We start from the raw sequence: 17102 nt of genomic DNA, 5'->3' as shown, positions 1-17102 counted from the left end.
GGGGGGGGGGGCGGCGGTGGTGGCACACACCAGTTGGAGGCCCGGAGAGGATTTCTGCACATACGGGATGGTAATTCATGCAGGTGAGGTGATCAAGAAGGGCGAGGAGGGAGAGGAGAGGAACCCAGCTTCTGTGCGAAGAGACTGGCTTTGATTAGAGCCAGCAGGAGGGGAGACGGGGCAGGGGTGAGGAAAGCCGGGTGCAGGGCTTGCGGGAGAGCCGAGGGCGGGCGGCAGGAGCGGTAGTGNGTGGGCAGAGCGGGGTAGGTGGAGGTGAGGCAGCCGGGGAGCCGAGCTGGGGAGGCCCGGAGGGAGGCAGCCACGGGGAGGTGTGGGCTGCACTGAGGGCTCGTACAGAGCGGGGAGGAGGCTGGGGTCCTGCCCGGACAAGGGGGTCGGAAGGGGGAGGCCGGGTACCTGAAGGAGGGGAGAGGTGGTGCTGTGCTTCCTGAGGAGGCACAGGGGTGAGGTCTGGAATGTAGCAGGGTAGGGGAATGGGCTCTGCAGGGGGGAGGGGGCGGCCCCCCAGAAGGTGGCTTCAAGGTGGGAGCTGCAAGGTGGAGTTGTTTTTGTCTCTCTGAGCGAGTAGGAGGTGAGGCAGGACAGCAGGGGTGNCGAGCAGGGGAGGGGCAGAGAGAGAGGGAGAGAGAGAATCTCGAGCAGGCTCCGAGCTGTCAGCGCAGAGCCCAGCCGGGGGCCCAAACTCACAAACCACGAAATCATGACCTGAGTTGAAACCAGGAGTCAGAGAGGCCCAACCGACCGAGCCACCCAGGCGCCCCATTCGCTCATTCTTGACTCAGCCCATATTATCGGGGGACCTACTGTGGACCAGGCCCTGGGGGTACAGCCGTGAACAACAGAGACACCAGATTGCCTTCATCAGCGGGTGTGTGAGGTCTACGTCTGCTGTAGGATGACGTGTCGGGCAGAAATCCACGTGCGCCTCGCGTGTGCGTGCGCGTGTGCTGGATGTGACCTGTGCTGCGGGCAGAGGGGGGGGCGTGGGAGGCCACCAGTGAGCGCGTGGTTTCCTGGAGGGTGGCCAGGGCAGGCCTGCCTGGGGACGGGACAGCTGAGCGGTGAAGGGCTGTGTGGGGAGGCTGGTGGCCACAGAGTCGTGGGGTGAGCCTGTTCCCTGTGGTGACTTTTCCCAGAAGGGCCGGCTGTGTGGGCCGGAGCGGAGGGGAGAGGAGGAGGTCATGCCCATGAAGGGGCCCCTCCACCGGCCCTGATTGACTTGTTCAGGCAGATGCTGGTGTGACCCGAGCTGGTGGCCGAGCGGGCCTGACCGTCTGCTGGGGAAGTAGATGGCCCGAAGCCCAGGGGCCGCTGCTCCTCAGCGGGGACAGGACGGAGGCACGGGGTCGCCTCTGGGAGACCCGCGAGCTCTGCCGTGTGTAGACCGCAGTTCGCTTACGCACCTGCCGCAGACCTGGCGGGCGTGATGGCATCCGTCTCAGTGGAGGGAACAGCTGAGCATCTGTGCGGCCGCTCAGAGATTTTCTTCCTCCTGGAAAGGAACGAGTGTCCCGGGTAGAAGCCCTCGAAGCCCTGGGCACACACGCGGCCCGGCACAGCTCGCCGCTTAGCCTTGTATCCCCCGCAAGCAGCACGTTTTCCACGGATGCCCACAGTGTGTCGTCCGATGGTCATCGTGACTCGGCTGCTGTTCACAGGTGGCGCCTTCATCGCGCTCACTTCCAGATGAGGGAACTGAGGCACAGGGAGGTTTCCAAAACACCCAAGGTCAAGGACACTACGCTGGTGTGAAGGGCAGGATTTGAACGCGGGCGTCCAGCTCGAGGCTCACCTCCTTCTCTGTGTTTTACAAGCCTTATCTCGTCTGGTAAGGGACGCTCAGAATCACTGCCCCTTTACAGGCAGGCGGGCAGGGGACGGGGTCCCCGGGCGCAGGTGGAAGATGCCGACAGGCCCCTGAGCCCGGCCTCGGCACCTCCCTTCCTGCCTCAGTGGCGTTTGCCGATGCAGTCGCCGGTGGAACCTGGTCCCTCTCCCCGACTGCGGCCTAATGAGGCCCGGGATTGCAGCTTGTTTGAATTTGTGAAGTTAATTGGTTTTCCAGACAGAGCCGCAGACCAGTGTCCCTGCCTCGTGCCCACCACGCACTCCCACTGCGCCACCCCACAGGGGTCCTGACAGCCACCGGGCCATCTCAGGTCCCCGTGAGGGCCACGGTTGGGGGAGGAGGGCCCCGCGCGGCCGTGAAGATCGCAGTGCCTCCCCCGAGGCCGGCTGGTCTCTTGCTTCTAGGCCGGGGCAGGCGCATGAAATCCGAACTCTGGAGGGAAATTTACTGCACAATAAAGAAAGAATCGCCCGCTTTGGGGACAATTAAAGCCACATTACTGTGGAATTACAGAGGGCGCCCAGGGAATTAGCCCAAATCCAAAGCAGCCAGAAGCACCAGAGCCAAGAAATGTGGGGCGTTCCCATGCGGGGCCCCCTCCCTCCCGGCCCCTTGTATAAGGAACCTGTCTGGTTCCCAAACTCCTTAATTTTAGGGCAAGAGAAAAACATTTCCAAAGACGCTACCTGAGGGGCACTGTCGTTACAAGCCAGCCCCCGCCCAGCTTAGCTTGTGCCTTGAGGAGTTCCCTTCTGGTTTCTAAGCCACCAAGTCACAGCGGAGGCCCAGGGGGAAGGGCTCAGCCCCACCATATGCAGCTGAGAGAGAAAGAAGGTGCCAGATTCCGAGCTGGAGCCGAGCGGGGGCTGTCCGGGGCCTCGATGTCCTGGCCTGGAAAATGGGCTGTGAGGCCGTGGGGTGGACGACGCAGTTGAAATTAAGCCTCCTGGGCCGTCCATCATTTTTATTTTATGGCTTCCTCTGGTGAGATGAGAGGAAAGTGGTCCAGCGCGGGGCGTTTGGAAGAGCGAATGTGTCTGTGCCGGCACCCCCTCCGTGCGGGGCCGGAGGGGCTGGGGAGCTGTTCCTGCAGTCGCCAGCCGGCTGCGGGGTTGGGGGACCCTGCTGTCTCTGGGGGTGCTGCCATGTTGGCTCTCAAAACAGTTCAGAGGCGGAGGGTGGAGGGGGTGTTCATTAAAGGACCCTCCACTTCCCCTGTAAGAGCCGGTGCTGTGTTTGGCTCCTGGCTGGGAGTTCCAGCCTGATAGGACCCGCAAGACCCTGGGGTGGCTTATTGCCCTCAGCCCAGGGGACACGTTCAAAAGACCCAACAGTCAGGGGTGCCTGGGTGGCTCAGTCGGTTAAGCGTCCGACTTCGGCTCAGGTCATCATCTCATGGTCCGTGGGTTCCAGCCCCGCGCTCGGCTCTGTGCTGGCAGGTCAGAGCTTGGAGCCTGTTTCAGCTTCTGTGTCTCCCTCTCTCTCTGACCCTCCCCTGCTCAGGCTATCTCTCTCTCTCTCTGAAATAAATTAAAAAAAAGAAAAGAAAAGAAAAAAGACAAAGACCCAACGGTCAGCACGTCCCGTCGAGGACATAGTCCCTCAAGGACATAGCGTAGAAGCGTTACCACGGAGGATCGGTCTGCCCTAAAGCCTTTGAAACTCTGAAATAGTGGCTGTTTTTGTTTTTTGTTTTTCTTTTAGTTAAGCCCCCACTGTCCCGCTGTCCCTGCACTGACTGTGAAGGTCAACATCCAGGAAATGGATCCTCTGTCCACGAGGAGGGGGTGACCCTAGTCCCCGGGCCATTTTCCCTAGAGAACTAGACCGTCATTGTAGAAGGAACATTGGGTTTGTTTTCTGCAGGTAAACCCCTCCATGTCTGTCCGCAGGTAGATTGATTCTTCTCTGTCTCCTTCAGACACGCACAGTCCCGTGGCCCCAAGGACTCAGGGTCATTTCCAGACAGGAAGATTTCTCAAGATGCCCCTTCTCCCTGCGCGTGTAACCAGGCCAGTCGGTCGTAGTCTCAAACCCAGAAAGACTTCCCAGCCCGGAGGCAGGTTGGTGTTCTTCCAGGCTGATTTGGAAGAGACTTTGCCGGTCTCGTTCTGCCTCCTCCCCAGAGCTAGAATGGCCTGTGTTGTGTCTCTCCACTTGAATGCTTCCAGAAGTGGCAAGATCACTCTCTCTCTCTCCGGGGGGTGGCCCATCTTCTTCTTGATCAGCTGGAATCTGCCCTTCCTTGTCACTCCCTCTGTCCTGTGCCTGGCCCCCTACATTCTTCCCTGACATGATGTGTGATTAAAGCCTTTAATTGTGATCTCAGAAATGCTTTCCTGAAGTCTAAATGAGTGATACCTGCTGGTGTGATGGAAATAACTGGATTCAGAGGAGGGGTGCAGAGCTGTCGGTGCATTCCGCTGCAAAGCGTGTCCTGATGCAAATGGCCTTTTTTGGGTGGAAGGTTGGGGCCGTTCCGATCAGATCGCCTCCCCCCTCCTCTTTCTCTCTGAACTGCCGTGTGATTCCACGTGGCATCTTTGCGTGTGAGATTGGGGTGTGCTGCGGCATAGCCAGCCCCCCGGAGGGCCTGGTGGGGGCAGAGAGTGCAGTGGACACTTTGGGGGTCAGTGGATGGTCATCGCATCCCCACGTGGCCTCAGACATGCGATTTCTGTTCTCGATGAGCAGATGGAGGGGGGCAAGTGATGGAGAGAGAATGAGCTGGCATTGACCGAGCAGAAGCTGAAGAACCAGTCAACTCTGGGAAAGCAGAAGAGCCTGAACAAGTCTCTTCCGTCCCCCCCACCTGCTGAACTCAGGCCTCCCCCCCAACTCCCTCCCTCTTGCGGGACTTGTGGATGCCGACGAGATTACAGCTGCCTTTGATTAAAAAAAAAAAAAGCCGTTATGTAAAATCGCACATTTTAGGCAAAGCATGGGTCTGATGGGGACCTTGACGGTGTCAGAGACAGCATGGGGTGTGCAGTTCTCGGGGCCTTCGTCCCCCGCAAAGAGTTCGTTGAAACTCCCGCTTTACTGGGAATCCTGTGTCTTTATTCGCTGGATCTTGCAACCCCAGTTGCAGAGCGAATTGGGAAAATGGGAAGGCATGCTGGTGTTGACCTGGGGCGACCCACCGGGAGCCCGGTTTCCGGCTGTGGCTGTCCCCAGGGCAGGGAGCCGTGTGTCCCCCACGCCGGGCTCACGAGGCCCTGTGTGCCATGTTCGATCCCTAGAACAGCTGGGGCCGCAGGTTCGGGCCGTCTCTGCAGCTTCTGGCCTGAGTCAAAGTCAGCTGCGGAGCTGCAGTAACAGGTCCAGTGGGCGAGGGGTGCTCACCGCCCGCGGGGCAGCGGTGACGGAAAAGGGAAAGGTGTCCTGGGAATCGCACGTTTTCCCCGCTCGGCTCGGCGTCAAGGGGGTGGGGGGAATCCTCTGCAGGTCATTAAACCTCCCTTGCCCCCAGCCTCTCCCGCGGCCGCTGGAGTCCGGCTTCCCGTCTCCAGGCCGGCGTGCGCCAGATCTGGTGATGGGACTCGTTACAGATGGGAAACGACGCCAGGAGCCAGGGGCCAGGCTTGGCCGGCGTGGCTGGCAAATCCGCTTTCCTCCCTCCGTTTAATAAAGCCCGGGGAGGGTGCGCGTCACCTCTGGGGCAGAGGGTTTGGAAGGAGGCCCCGGTGCGGCTAGACGGGTGTCCGGGCCGGGTAGCGGAGCCGCACGGGGCAGAGCGGGTTTCGGGGCGACCAAGGCCGTGGGGGAAGGAACAACCCCTTGTGCCTCAAAGCTTGTGGGGCTTCAGAGGCACCCCGGCAGCCACGGGGGCGTGCCAAGCCCCGTCCTGCCCACGGCCATGCCGTTCTCGCGTGCTGGAGGTCTGGAAAGGGCCCTGCATTAGCAGCGCCCCTAACTCGTTCCAGGTCCTTGGCCGAGTTTCTCTGCCCGCCCCGGGGCCGCGTTTTTCTCCTCTTCTCGTCGTCTTCCACCAGAGGGTGAGCTAGGAAGAGCCGAAAGCCCTGTACCAGCTCCAAGATCCTGTATTTTGCCCTCAGGGGACAATATCCTCCCGTGTTTGGCTGATAGATCTAGTGTGAGGCTTGAGGGGCTGGGGGGGTNTTCATGCAGCTCCTGTTGGAAGGAAGAAGTAAGACCCCTGGACTCCACCTCTGCTTTGCAACCAAGTGCCCTTGAGGGCAAGAGAATTTGCATCTTCTAGTTAGTGGGCTGCCCCCCACCCCCTGGAAGGTTCCGGAACAGGGCAGCGACAAGGTGAGAGGAGCCTGAAGGGGGATTTGGGGAGGAGGGCCACTGGAGTTGGGAATGCCACGCGGTGGACGGGGACTGGCGTGCCCAGGCTGGGGGATGGGGGAGGTGACAGGGCAGGGTCCTCTGTGCCCAGCGGCCTGGGGCGGGGCTCTGGGACAGCCCACAGGGAGGATCTGAGGAATAGGCTGCAGACAAAGAATTGATGAGTGCTCCCGGCTCACCAAAGCCTCCTCGGCATTTCCTCCGTCCTCCGCCGCCCGCCCGCGGAGAGGGGCCTACCTACCCTGCGGGGAGGAGGGTGTTTGTGCAGTGGGAGCCTTGAGTTATTCCTTAGCAGCCGCGAAAGTCCGGGGCAGCGTGAGGAGCTATCGTTTCAAAGCCTTAGGGGAGGCAGAGAGCAGCCAAAAAAGGGCAGAGGGAAGAAAACGCTAAGATGTTTACAGAAAAGAGAAAAAAAGAAAAAAAAAGTCAGTGGAAAAAGTGACGGCAAGGTCAAGCCAATTCGGGGGTGGCCCTGCACGGTCCATCGANGGGGGGGGGGGGGGGGGGGGGGGGGGGCGGGGAGAGCAGGGCCGTTGACCTCGGTACCCTTGACCTCAGCTCCCCCTGCCCAGCTGAAGTTCACGGTGCTGCTGGAAAAGGGAGGCGAGCCCCCACAGACCTCAGATCTCAGATCTGTCCCCCGTTCCTTCCTCCTTCTCCAGCAGCAGCCGGCGAGGGGCTGGCTGGGCTGGCTGGGCGGGGGACGGTCCCAGCGGCTCCTCTGTCTGACATCCCGACAAAGGGGCCGGCCTTTCCCAAGCCCCACAGGTGTGAAGAGTTTGTTACCCTTAGTGTTTGTTCAGCCCTATTAGTGGTCTGAGGACTGTTGACAGAGGACCTCTTTGTGTGCGGACGCCGCTAAAGCTCTCTAAGCCCTCGACAAACACAGGCCACTTATCTCCGGGGACTTTATCAGGAACCATCTAAAGCCGGGCAGGGGCTGCTGGGAACTCCCAGCCTCCTTGACTGACACCGGGGACCCCGGTGGGTTTTTGTGGTTCATTTTTCCGACCACCTTGATCCGCTTCTTGTAGATTCTGTTTCTGATATCGGAGAAAAAGCACAGGTCCGGGGGTCAGAGGTTCAGTTTTCAAGTTGGAGCTTTTTTTTTTTTTAAAGAAAGCAGGTTGTGACTCACCAGGCCTTACGTCCACGGAGAGGGGGCCCGGCAGAGAGACTTGGGGAGCGGTCCGGGCTCCTCCTCGTGAGAACGTGGCTTTGGGGGTCTCCTGAGCCCACCGGCCAATTCCCTGCTCCTAATGACCAAGCCACCCCCCACCCCCATCCCCACATGCCCCAAAGTGGATTTCTTTCCTCTTAGAATGGTTTCCTCTGCCCGATCGATAACCCGGTGAGTAGCCTTGCCGTGCCTGGCCATCTGGCACTGTCCTGTCAGCCGAGCCGATCCCCCCACCTGGGAGAAGCCCGTGCAAACTGCGGGACACCCCGCCCGGGGCCATGCTGTCTTCACGGCCACCTGTGACTTGCCCGCCCGCCAGCTGGGGCTGGTCTTCCCGCTCTTCCCACAGCCCTGCCTCCAGCCTCTTCCGTCCCAGCCCCCAGGCCCCTTCGCACCTGGAGCACTCCCCTCCTGAACTCCCAGGTAGCCTCCGAAGGCTTCCTCCCCCACCCGCGGGGAATTTGCCCCTTACCTCCCAGGAGCTTCCATATCCCGTGGTTCTAGACTTTTAGGGCCAGAAATCCTCACAGCCAGTGTTCTCGTTACTCAGCTGAGAACATGAAACCTCAAGGAGGCCAAGTGGGCTTTCTAGGGGTGCACACGTGGGCGAGGACCAGCACCCGGGGTCCAGGTCTCCCATATCCCAACCAGGGGTCTTTCCTCTGGTCCTTGCCGCCTTGTGAGCCCATGTTGACTGTGTGCCCTTTGATATTACTTAATAATAATTACGCTCATGGGGCCCCCGGGTGGCTCAGGCGGTTAAGCATCTGACTCTCGGTTTCAGCTCAGGTCATGATCTCATGGTTTGTGAGTTTGAGCCCCGCATCGGGCTCCACTCTGATGGCACGGAGACTGCTTGGGATTCTCTCTCTCCCTCTCTCTCTCTCCTTCAAAATAAACTTAAAAATAAATGATAATTACGCTCCCATGTTAGCACCAACCCCTCTGCATTATCTGGATCAGTGGTTCTCAAAGTGTGGTCCTCGAGCCGGTGATATTACATCACCTGGGAACTGGTTAGCGGTGCGGACCGTCGCCCCACCTGCAGCCTTAACCTAGTGAATCAGAAACGTGCAGGGCTGCGCCTCAGCCCTCTGGGTTTTGGCAGGCAATTTCCGTGGTTGAGAACCGTTACACGTTGGGGTCTTTGAGGGGGAGTTGGTGGCTACTTGAATTGCCAACCAGAGCTCGAGAGAAGGAGGAAGGGGGCACAGCCTTGAGAGTGGGGTGTGCACAGCTGTCCCCCATAGCAGCGACCCGTCCTGACTCAGAGGCTGGCGTGTCGTCGAAGGGGCTCCGTCCGTGTTCGTTGAATGAAGAAACCAGCAATCGTGCAGAAGCAGGTCCTGTTAGGGGGGCCAGTGCGGCCCCATCCCACGACTCCGGGTCCTCCATCTTCCCCCACGTGCTCTCTGGGGCCCCGGGGATCCCACAGGACAGTCCTCACCTGCCCTGAGCTCAGTCACGTCCGGCACGGACTCTTCACTCACTTCTTTTCCAACAAGCGAATTTCCCCATTCTCCTGGTCCATGTCTCGGCGATGCTTTTCAACAGCCCTTGAGTCAAAATCGATACACGGCACCCCTCAGATGATCGCAAACCCTAGGACCCTGGAGACGGACTGCTCACGTGTAGCGCTTCTAGGTCTTAGGGCTCGCTCAGTCTGTCTCACCCCAGCTGGTCACCACTTGCAGGATCTGGCTGGCTGACGCCTCCGGTGATGAGGTTGAAGCTCTCTGTGTGGGGGATGGGGGAGACCTTGGAGCCAGGTGACAGTGAGTGGCAGCAGTGTTAACCAGACCTGTTCAGGCCAGATCGCGGCGGAGACTGTGAGGGCGGGGACCGTGTCTGTCCGGCTCCCCTTTATACCCCCAAGCACCTTGCCTCTGCACTTACCGTTAAGCGAACCCTGCACTCTGGGCTGTGATTGTGTTGTAAGTGCGTCTAAATGCATGGTCGTCTCTCGTTTATGCCCAGCTCATGCACAGGTACGAGAGCGTCCAGGCCCCACTCCAGGATCGGAGCTCGGGAATCCCAGCTCAGAGTGTCCCCAGGTGCTGGTGGGAGCCAGGTGCGGAGAGCGGCCACTGCCCAGCCTGGTCGCCTTTAGGGGGAGCCAACATCTGGGCTCAGATGACTTGCCACGTGGGGGCGGAAAGCGTAAGATGTATAAACAAGGGTCAGACCATTTCTAAATAAATGGGATACCACATGGAGTAGCAAAGTGACAGATAAAAGGAAATGCAAGCTGCCTCAAACTCTTAAAAATAATTCAAATATTTGCCTCGTTCTGAACCAGTCGCTTACGGAGTGGTTTCTCTTGAAACGTTGCCCGCTGTGGCCGAAGATTCCCCGCTGTAAACTCTACCCCTTATCTCCCTTCAAGCTCCCTCTCCGGGGAGTGGTTCACATTCCAACCCATTTCTTTGGCTGTTGTTGCCCGTGCGCTAGCCGCTAGCCGATGACAGCGGCGGCACCGCCAGGAATGCAGACTCCCAGGCCCGCCCCAGACCTCCTGAAGCCGAACCCACATTTGAACGGGGTGCCCCGGTGGCCCCTGTGCGGGGAGCGCCTGGGGCAGCGCCGGCTGCCGGGAATATGCCATCTGTGTCCTGGTTCTCAGGGCCTGCCCCGCCCCCCAGCAGAATGCCTTGACAGTTGGACATTCCTGATCTCCTGTGCCGTTGCTATACTGGCGTCCTTCTCCCCTGGGAGGCAGAAGCACCCTGAAGGCAGGACTCTCTCCTGTCTGCTGCCATATCCCCGTCACTCACTCCATCACCCCTGGCCTGTTCGAAGGCTCAAAACAGTAGGCATCTGATGAAGGAGCAAACGTGTGTCACCCCTAAGAGAATCGCATCTCAGGCAGCCGTAAAGGGGTAGAAACCTCACGTGGGTGAGGCCATCACAGTCTCCTTGACCCGGGGTTTCTCCAGCCTGTGGGTGCCCATCACGCCCCAAACTGCCCCTGTTGGCCTGGACGTGTAGAAATTCATCGATGATCATGGCAGATCGGAGGGCTGAGCTTACACGGGGGCATGGGTAACGGAAAGCTGGGGGTGTTTTCTTTCCTACAAAGCCCCCAGCCTGTGCATACATAGGCCAGGTATTTTGGGCGGTGTAGCTGCAGATATGTAAATCTAAGATTCCTATTCTCCTGGAGAAAAAACATGGGGTCGTCTTCTTCAAAGAACTTCCCTGGAAGGGAGGGAAGAGTTAAGAGGGATCCCCAGTGCTGGGAGGGCCCCTGGCCCCAGCCCAGAGCTCTGAGGGGCCCCATTGTCCAATGGCCTCGCTGTCGCACTGAGAGAGCCCCTGAGCTGTGTCAAGTTTGGGGGCCCCAGGGCCAGAGTCCCTGAGAGACAGGGCCGGGATACAGCTTAACAATGTCTTTGGGATCCTCTCTGGGCCTGGGATAGCCTGGGTGGGGGATTGGGAGTTAAGTTTATCAAGGTCTTTCAGGAGAGTTTACCTGTGTTTGGTAAACTCATCAAACCAACGGATGCAGATTCAGTCTTGACTGTAAGGTCCTCCTTGGGGTCCTGAGAGGAATCGAGGGCATCCTAAATGTGGGGTTTTTCTCCTTAAAGCGCTGCAGTCTTGAGCAGTTGGAGGCTAAATTGGTGAGTTAAAGCAGCAAGATGGGTTTTAAGTAGCTCAGAGCAACAATAAAGGAAATGTCAGAAAGGTCATTTCTTGTCAGACCATGTCAAAGCCATATCTTGTCAGAACGTGGCCCAGGCAGAACACACAATTCTCCAGCTGTCCTGTCTGTCTACCCATGCACCCATTCATCCATCCACCTACATACCTATCTGCTCATTGATGCTGGCATCCATCCACTTATCTACCCATCTATCTGTTCATCCATTCACACACCCACATACTGATCCATCACCCATGCACCTATCCACCCACCTTACTCACTTATCCATCCTCTCATCCATCCATCCATGCCTCCATCCATGCATGCATGTATGCATGCATGCATCCATCCATCCATCCACATGCCCATGCATGCATGCATGCATGCATCCACCCATGCCTCCATCCACCCATCCATCCATCCATCCATGCATCCATGTGTCCATCCATCCATCCATCCATCCATCCATCCATGCCTCCATGCATGCATGCATCCATCCATCCATCCATCCATCCCCNTCCATCCATCCATCCATCCATCCATCCGTCTGTCCATCCATCCATCCATCCATCCATGCCTCCATGCATGCATCCATCCATCCATCCATCCATCCATCCATCCATCCCCCCCACTCAGCCATCTATTATCTGTCTTCTTTTGGACTTGCCCACTTTTGCTCTTTCTTATTTGTACAGTGAAGACATGTCGAGATCTGCTCTGTAAGGGCAGACACTGCCTGTCCTCTAGGAATGAGCACAGCTCAGGAGAGCGTTTGTCCCGCTTTATCTGAGGGCTTGCTGCCGAGAGCCCCCGTCTGCCGCCTCCTGCTGTCAGACGGGAGCCCCTGGATAGTTGAGGATGTCGCCCATCCCTCTCTCCTGGCCTATGTCACAGGGCCTGGCATTCAGCCGGAGCACTCAAGAGTGTGTTGAATTGAACGAGCCTGGGGGGTCGGTGAGGGGTCCATCAACCCATTTTGGTGGGTCAGGTTTAGAAAAGCTTAAGGAATGGTGGTGACAGGCAGGAGGTTAAAATAGGACTTAGAGCATCTTTTGACGGGACCGTCTCTTGGGTCCCTTTCCCCACTGGGTTTCAGGATGGGGAGATTGTGGGGGGGGGTGTCTTATGCTCCTACCTCTGCTTCCTGTTCCACCCCTGGGTCTGAAACACAGCCACGCGTGATGTGTCCTTGGTGACCCCCACATGACCGCCAAAGGAGGGCATGGGGCTTGGGGTCTAGACCAGCCAGCTGTCTCGGGACAGGATGCAGTGCCATGCAGGGCCCTTGGCCCGGGCTCACGGAGGTTCATCAGACGTTGTGCTGCCCTCCTGCCCCCTTCTCCCCCCGCTGACCTCTCTGTTCTCACAAAGCTACCCTTTCCTTCCCTTGAAGCCTTGAAATCTGATAATGAAACGAATACCCAATATTTTTGCCTCCAAGAGAGGCAGGAGAATAAACAGGAAGGCATGAGGGATTAAGGTGTCTTTCTGAGGAAAGGGCCGGGGCCCGGCTGGGAGTGGGGTGACATCTCTGTGTGGAGCCGAGGGACCCAGATGGGGGCCGCTCTGCCTGATGCATTTTTCCATTTGTGCAGAGAAAATAAAACACAGAGAAAAGAAAACAAGCCGTAAAATACTTTGCAGAAGCCTGAGCGTGGGCAATTGCCACTTGATGTCCCCTGACAGCTCCAAGAGGTGGGAGGGAGGGGAGCCCTGCCTTTTGATGTCCAGCCTCTGAGCTTTCTTTTGTGTGGCCGGTTGTTTGGGAAGAACCTTTTGTTGGTGTAAGGTGCATACGGAAGGAGGCATACCACCCAGGGTTCCCCTTGGGGTGGGGAAGTGGGGCTGCTGAGCTCCCTAGAGGGGCTCAGAGGTTCGGGCAGCCCCCCTGAGGGAGTGAGGGACAGCTAGCTCTGTCTTTACAGAGGAAGACACAGGATTAGCATCCGCCTCCACGAAGGACCAGAAGATGCAGCTGGGGAGGCTTTTCCCGGGACGAGAGGGCCTTGAGGAAGCCAGACGTGGGTGCTCTTCCCAGATCCCTGTCCCCGGGCCGGTGTGCCAGGCCCCTTGTCTTCCGGGCCAGTAGGAAACCTCCAGATTCTGTACTAAAGTCCCCGCTGTTCCTCCAGTGATGTGGGTCCTTTCCTCTGGGGCAGTGGGCTAAGAGCCAGAAGACCCAGGTTCTGGTCCTGGGCCCCCACTTACTGCCTCGGTGGTCCTGGGCTGTTAGGTCACTTAACCCCTCTGAGCAGCCCGCAGCACCCGCATCTAGTCTGAGTCCAAAGCGGCAGTGGACATGCATGCGTATGCACAACGGTCCCTCGTGCTGGTGGGTAGGTGAGGCTGAGCTCAGTCCCAGGTGCTCAGGTGCTGAGGGACCCTTGGTGAGACTCTCAGGAATCATTCTCTGGCCTCATTTGCCTTCTGGTTGCTTCCAAACTCAGGTGTGTACTGAGCCTTTCCCCTTGTGGCCCCCACAGTGCCTCCCTTGAGCCCCATCCTTCTCTTCTTGACGGTTGAGTGACTAATGGGTGTGTCTTTAGTAAGAACATTTAAAGAAACACGTACCATCAGAGAGACCAAGTTAAAGAGGCAATTTTTTTTTTAAATCACAAAAGTAATAAATGAATTAGAAGCTGATACAAAGTTGTGCAATTTGTGTGGTAGAAAAGACACATAGTTTTTAATCCATCATATGTAAGAGCATTAGCTATTGTAAGAAATAAAACCAACCCCACCTTATTTGAAAACTGGGCAAATGGCATGAACAGGCAATGTACACACACACACAAAAGAAATATAAATAGAAAAACAAACACATGGATAAACGTCCAACCTTACTGGGAATCAAAGCATGTAAATTAAAATCATGTGTGTGTGTGTGTTTTCCAGACGAATTGGCGAACGTTAAAAAAAAAAAAAGAATTCTGATACCAAATGCGCGTTATTTTTTTCAAGGGTGTGGCCAAATAGTAACTCTCATATCCTGCTGGAAGGGAGTGGGAGCTAGGACAGCCTTTCTTGAGGGCAATTTGGCAATTTGAATCCTGAGTGAAAAACGTGTAGATCTGAAAGTTAACCCAGTCTTGTGAAATTCGCATTGCAGCAGCCATCAGGGCATGGCACAAATATACATCCAAACCCGCCTCTAACTGCACCCACTGGGGGCTCCAAGGAGCCCATGACATACATGCAGGTACAGGTAGTGTCAAAACCACGGAGAACCAGATCTGGCATTAAAAAATGGCCATCATTCTGAGAAAACAGGCCACGAAGTGAGATGTACAAGTATGAGCCATGTCCATAGGAAAGAATGAAATAGCTCCACAACCAAGCAAATGTTAATTAAAGCCTGCAAGGAGAGGCCTCTGCCTTAACAGCGGTTGCTGGAAAGCCAAATACATCTTTTTTCCTTTTTTCTTTTTTTTGCTTTTGTTTATCAAGTGTCTGGCCCTACATGTTTCTTTAGACGTTACATAAAATGCGATTTGAAACATGCTTAGCACAAAAGCAGGCAGACTGTATTGAAGAGGGAGCAAGAGTGGTCAGGATGTCAGCTGGAGTTATCCTGGAGGTACGAGCCTAGAGAAGCAGGTCATGGGCATCATGGGGTGGTCTGAGGGGGGCCACACTGGATGCCTGGGGGGGGTGGGAAGGGGGAAGATGGGTCAGGGACAGACGTTGAAACCACGGCGTGGAGGATGAGAAGGATGCTGAAACCACGGCGTGGAGGATGAGAAGGATGCAGACAGATGAGGAAGGGCCTGGGTAGAAGAGGGTTCTGGAAGGTACCGTAGAGCATCCGCAAAGCCACAGAGGGGGCAGGCCAGGGGTCCTCACGCATGGTATGCCCTAGAAACTGAAGAAAACTTGGGACAGCTGAGGCATAAGAATGAGAGAGGGTGAGCAGAGCTACAGTGGGGAGAGAAGCAGGACCCGCTTATTCAGAGCCCCGAGGGCTGTGTGACACCTGATTTAGATTTTACCCGGAGGAAAATCCAGAAGGCCATTGAGAGATTTGCAGTTGGCAATGGACATCCTTAGACTGCAGCTCAGAACTGCTGCTCTGGGTGCGGTTTTGAGGCAGCCGGGAGGGCCCAGCTTGGGTGATGGGGTGGTAAGGAAGGGATGGGTTTGGGAGAGGTGCCTCTGGGTACGTGGAGGCCCCACACCGGATGCTGGAATGCGCGTTTGGGAGCCAGGAGCACAGAGTGATGACATCCGAGTGGAGGGGAGAGCGCGCTGAGTCCCGAGGGGCATGTAGGGAGCAGGCAGAGGGAAGCAGGGGCCTGGATGGGAGGAAAAGCAAATATGAGGGTGCCCAGGCCATGCGAAGCCGCCCAAGGGGAAGGTGGGAAGAAAGCTGGGACGGTGGCCCCCCAGTCCTCAGTGTGCACGGGGCAGCTGCAGACGGAGAGGACAGCCTGGTGGCTAGAGCTCAAGGGAGGGGGCAGTGTCCTTGGCCAGAGCTGAAAGCCCTGGAAAGCTCCGGCTGCTCTAACAGAAAACCTCAGGCTGGGCACTTAACCAACAGACATGCATGTTTCACTGGAGACTTCAAGTCCAAGGTCAAGGTGTCGGCAGGGCTGGTTTCTCCTGGGGCCTCTGTCCTTGGCCTGCAGAGGGCCTCTCCTCTGTGCTGTGCCCCGTGTGTGTCCGAGCTGCCTCTCCCTATCAGGACTCCAGTCCCCACCCTTCGGGCCTCATTTTGATGCCATCACCTCTGGAAAGGCCACATCTCACAACAGTCTTGTCCTCAGGTGTAGGGGTAGGGCTTCCGCGTACAAATGGACGGAGGGGCATCATTCAGGCCCCCTCCCCCGCCATGCCGATGCCAGCCCCACCTCCCAGCTTTGGGGTGGGGGTGTGTGTGTGTGTGATGGGAGGGGTGGGGATTGCAGGTCGGGGGGTGGAAATATACAGACTCCGTTTGAGAGGGAAGCAGGAGCTATGCAGCGGTTCGGGTACTGCTGGGTGGCCGGTGGGTGCTTCTGGATGCAATTTGGGATGCAAAGAGGGGAGCCAAGAAGAAGCGGGGAAGGACTGTGGTCCAGCAGGGGGGATGCTGGGGCCAGTCTCTCCCGCACCCCCGCCCTGACGCCTCTCCCTGTCTCCCCGCAGCCTGTAACTGCAACCTGCACGCCCGGCGCTGCCGCTTCAACACCGAGCTGTACAAGCTGTCGGGGCGCAAGAGCGGGGGCGTCTGCCTCAACTGTCGCCACAACACTGCCGGCCGCCACTGCCACTACTGCAAGGAGGGCTACTACCGCGACATGGGCAAGCCCGTCACCCACCGGAAGGCCTGCAAAGGTAGGCAAGGGCCCGGGGCCTCGCGAACACCGTCCCCACTGCTGCTCTCTTTCCTGGTCCGGGTCCGGACCGGCCTTGAACGAGAGCGCGTTACGTGCACGCGTGCGCGCACGTACGCAGCTGCCTGAGCACTCACGCATGCGCGCACAGGGGTCCCTGAGCTGGACGCCTCCGCAGACGCATGCGCACTCACGGATGTGCGCGCGGGCCCCCGGAGGTGTAAGCCTACGCAGACGCATGCGCACTCACACAGGTGCGCACGGGCCCCCGGAGGTGTAAGCCTACGCAGACGCATGCGCACTCACACATGTGCGCACGGGCCCCCGGAGGTGTAAGCCGAAACAAAGGGGCGATGGAGAAGTGGCTCGGAGGAGAAGAAAGGAGGTGTGATCCCCGTGAGGGCGCAGGGCCCCCGCCCCCGGCTGCTCCTCCGTCTGCACAGGTGCGCCGCATACCACAGGGCGGGGGTCATGTTCACCAGGCTTAGCGGCGGCACAAAGGGCCCTCTTTTACCGAAACCACGCAGACGACTTTCTTTGGATGTGCGCGCACCCCCGGGCCCCCCAGCCCGCGCCCAGACACACACGGTCACAGTCGCGGTGAGGGCGGCCCGCTTCAGGGGCAGGGTCTCCGAAGGAACATTTAATCCACCTGCAAATAGCTTTACTTCTCGGGACAAAAAGTTAAAGGGAGCCCGGAGACTCTTTTCGTTCACGGGGGCGAGCACGAATGTTTTGACTTTCTTGAGGGTGTTTTTCTCCCCCTCGCAAGAATGAAGC

The 17102-nt window shown here is 57.8% G+C and overlaps 1 protein-coding gene across 1 annotated transcript in view; it reads left to right on the top strand.

The window, feature by feature from the left end:
* Positions 1–17102, top strand: part of NTN1 (netrin 1) — an 87906-nt gene that overhangs the window by 10399 nt on the left and 60405 nt on the right. The window contains exon 2 of the mRNA XM_077746727.1: positions 16135–16323. Within this exon, the coding sequence (XP_077602853.1) occupies positions 16135–16323 (189 nt within the window). The remainder of the gene's footprint in view (positions 1–16134; positions 16324–17102) is intronic.

The sequence above is a fragment of the Crocuta crocuta genome, unplaced genomic scaffold (genome assembly GCF_008692635.1).
Source record: "Crocuta crocuta isolate KB4526 unplaced genomic scaffold, BGI_CrCroc_1.0 scaffold139, whole genome shotgun sequence".
NCBI lineage: Eukaryota > Metazoa > Chordata > Mammalia > Carnivora > Hyaenidae > Crocuta > Crocuta crocuta.
Note: the sequence above shows the minus strand (reverse complement) of the source record. Positions and strands in the feature narration are given on the sequence as shown.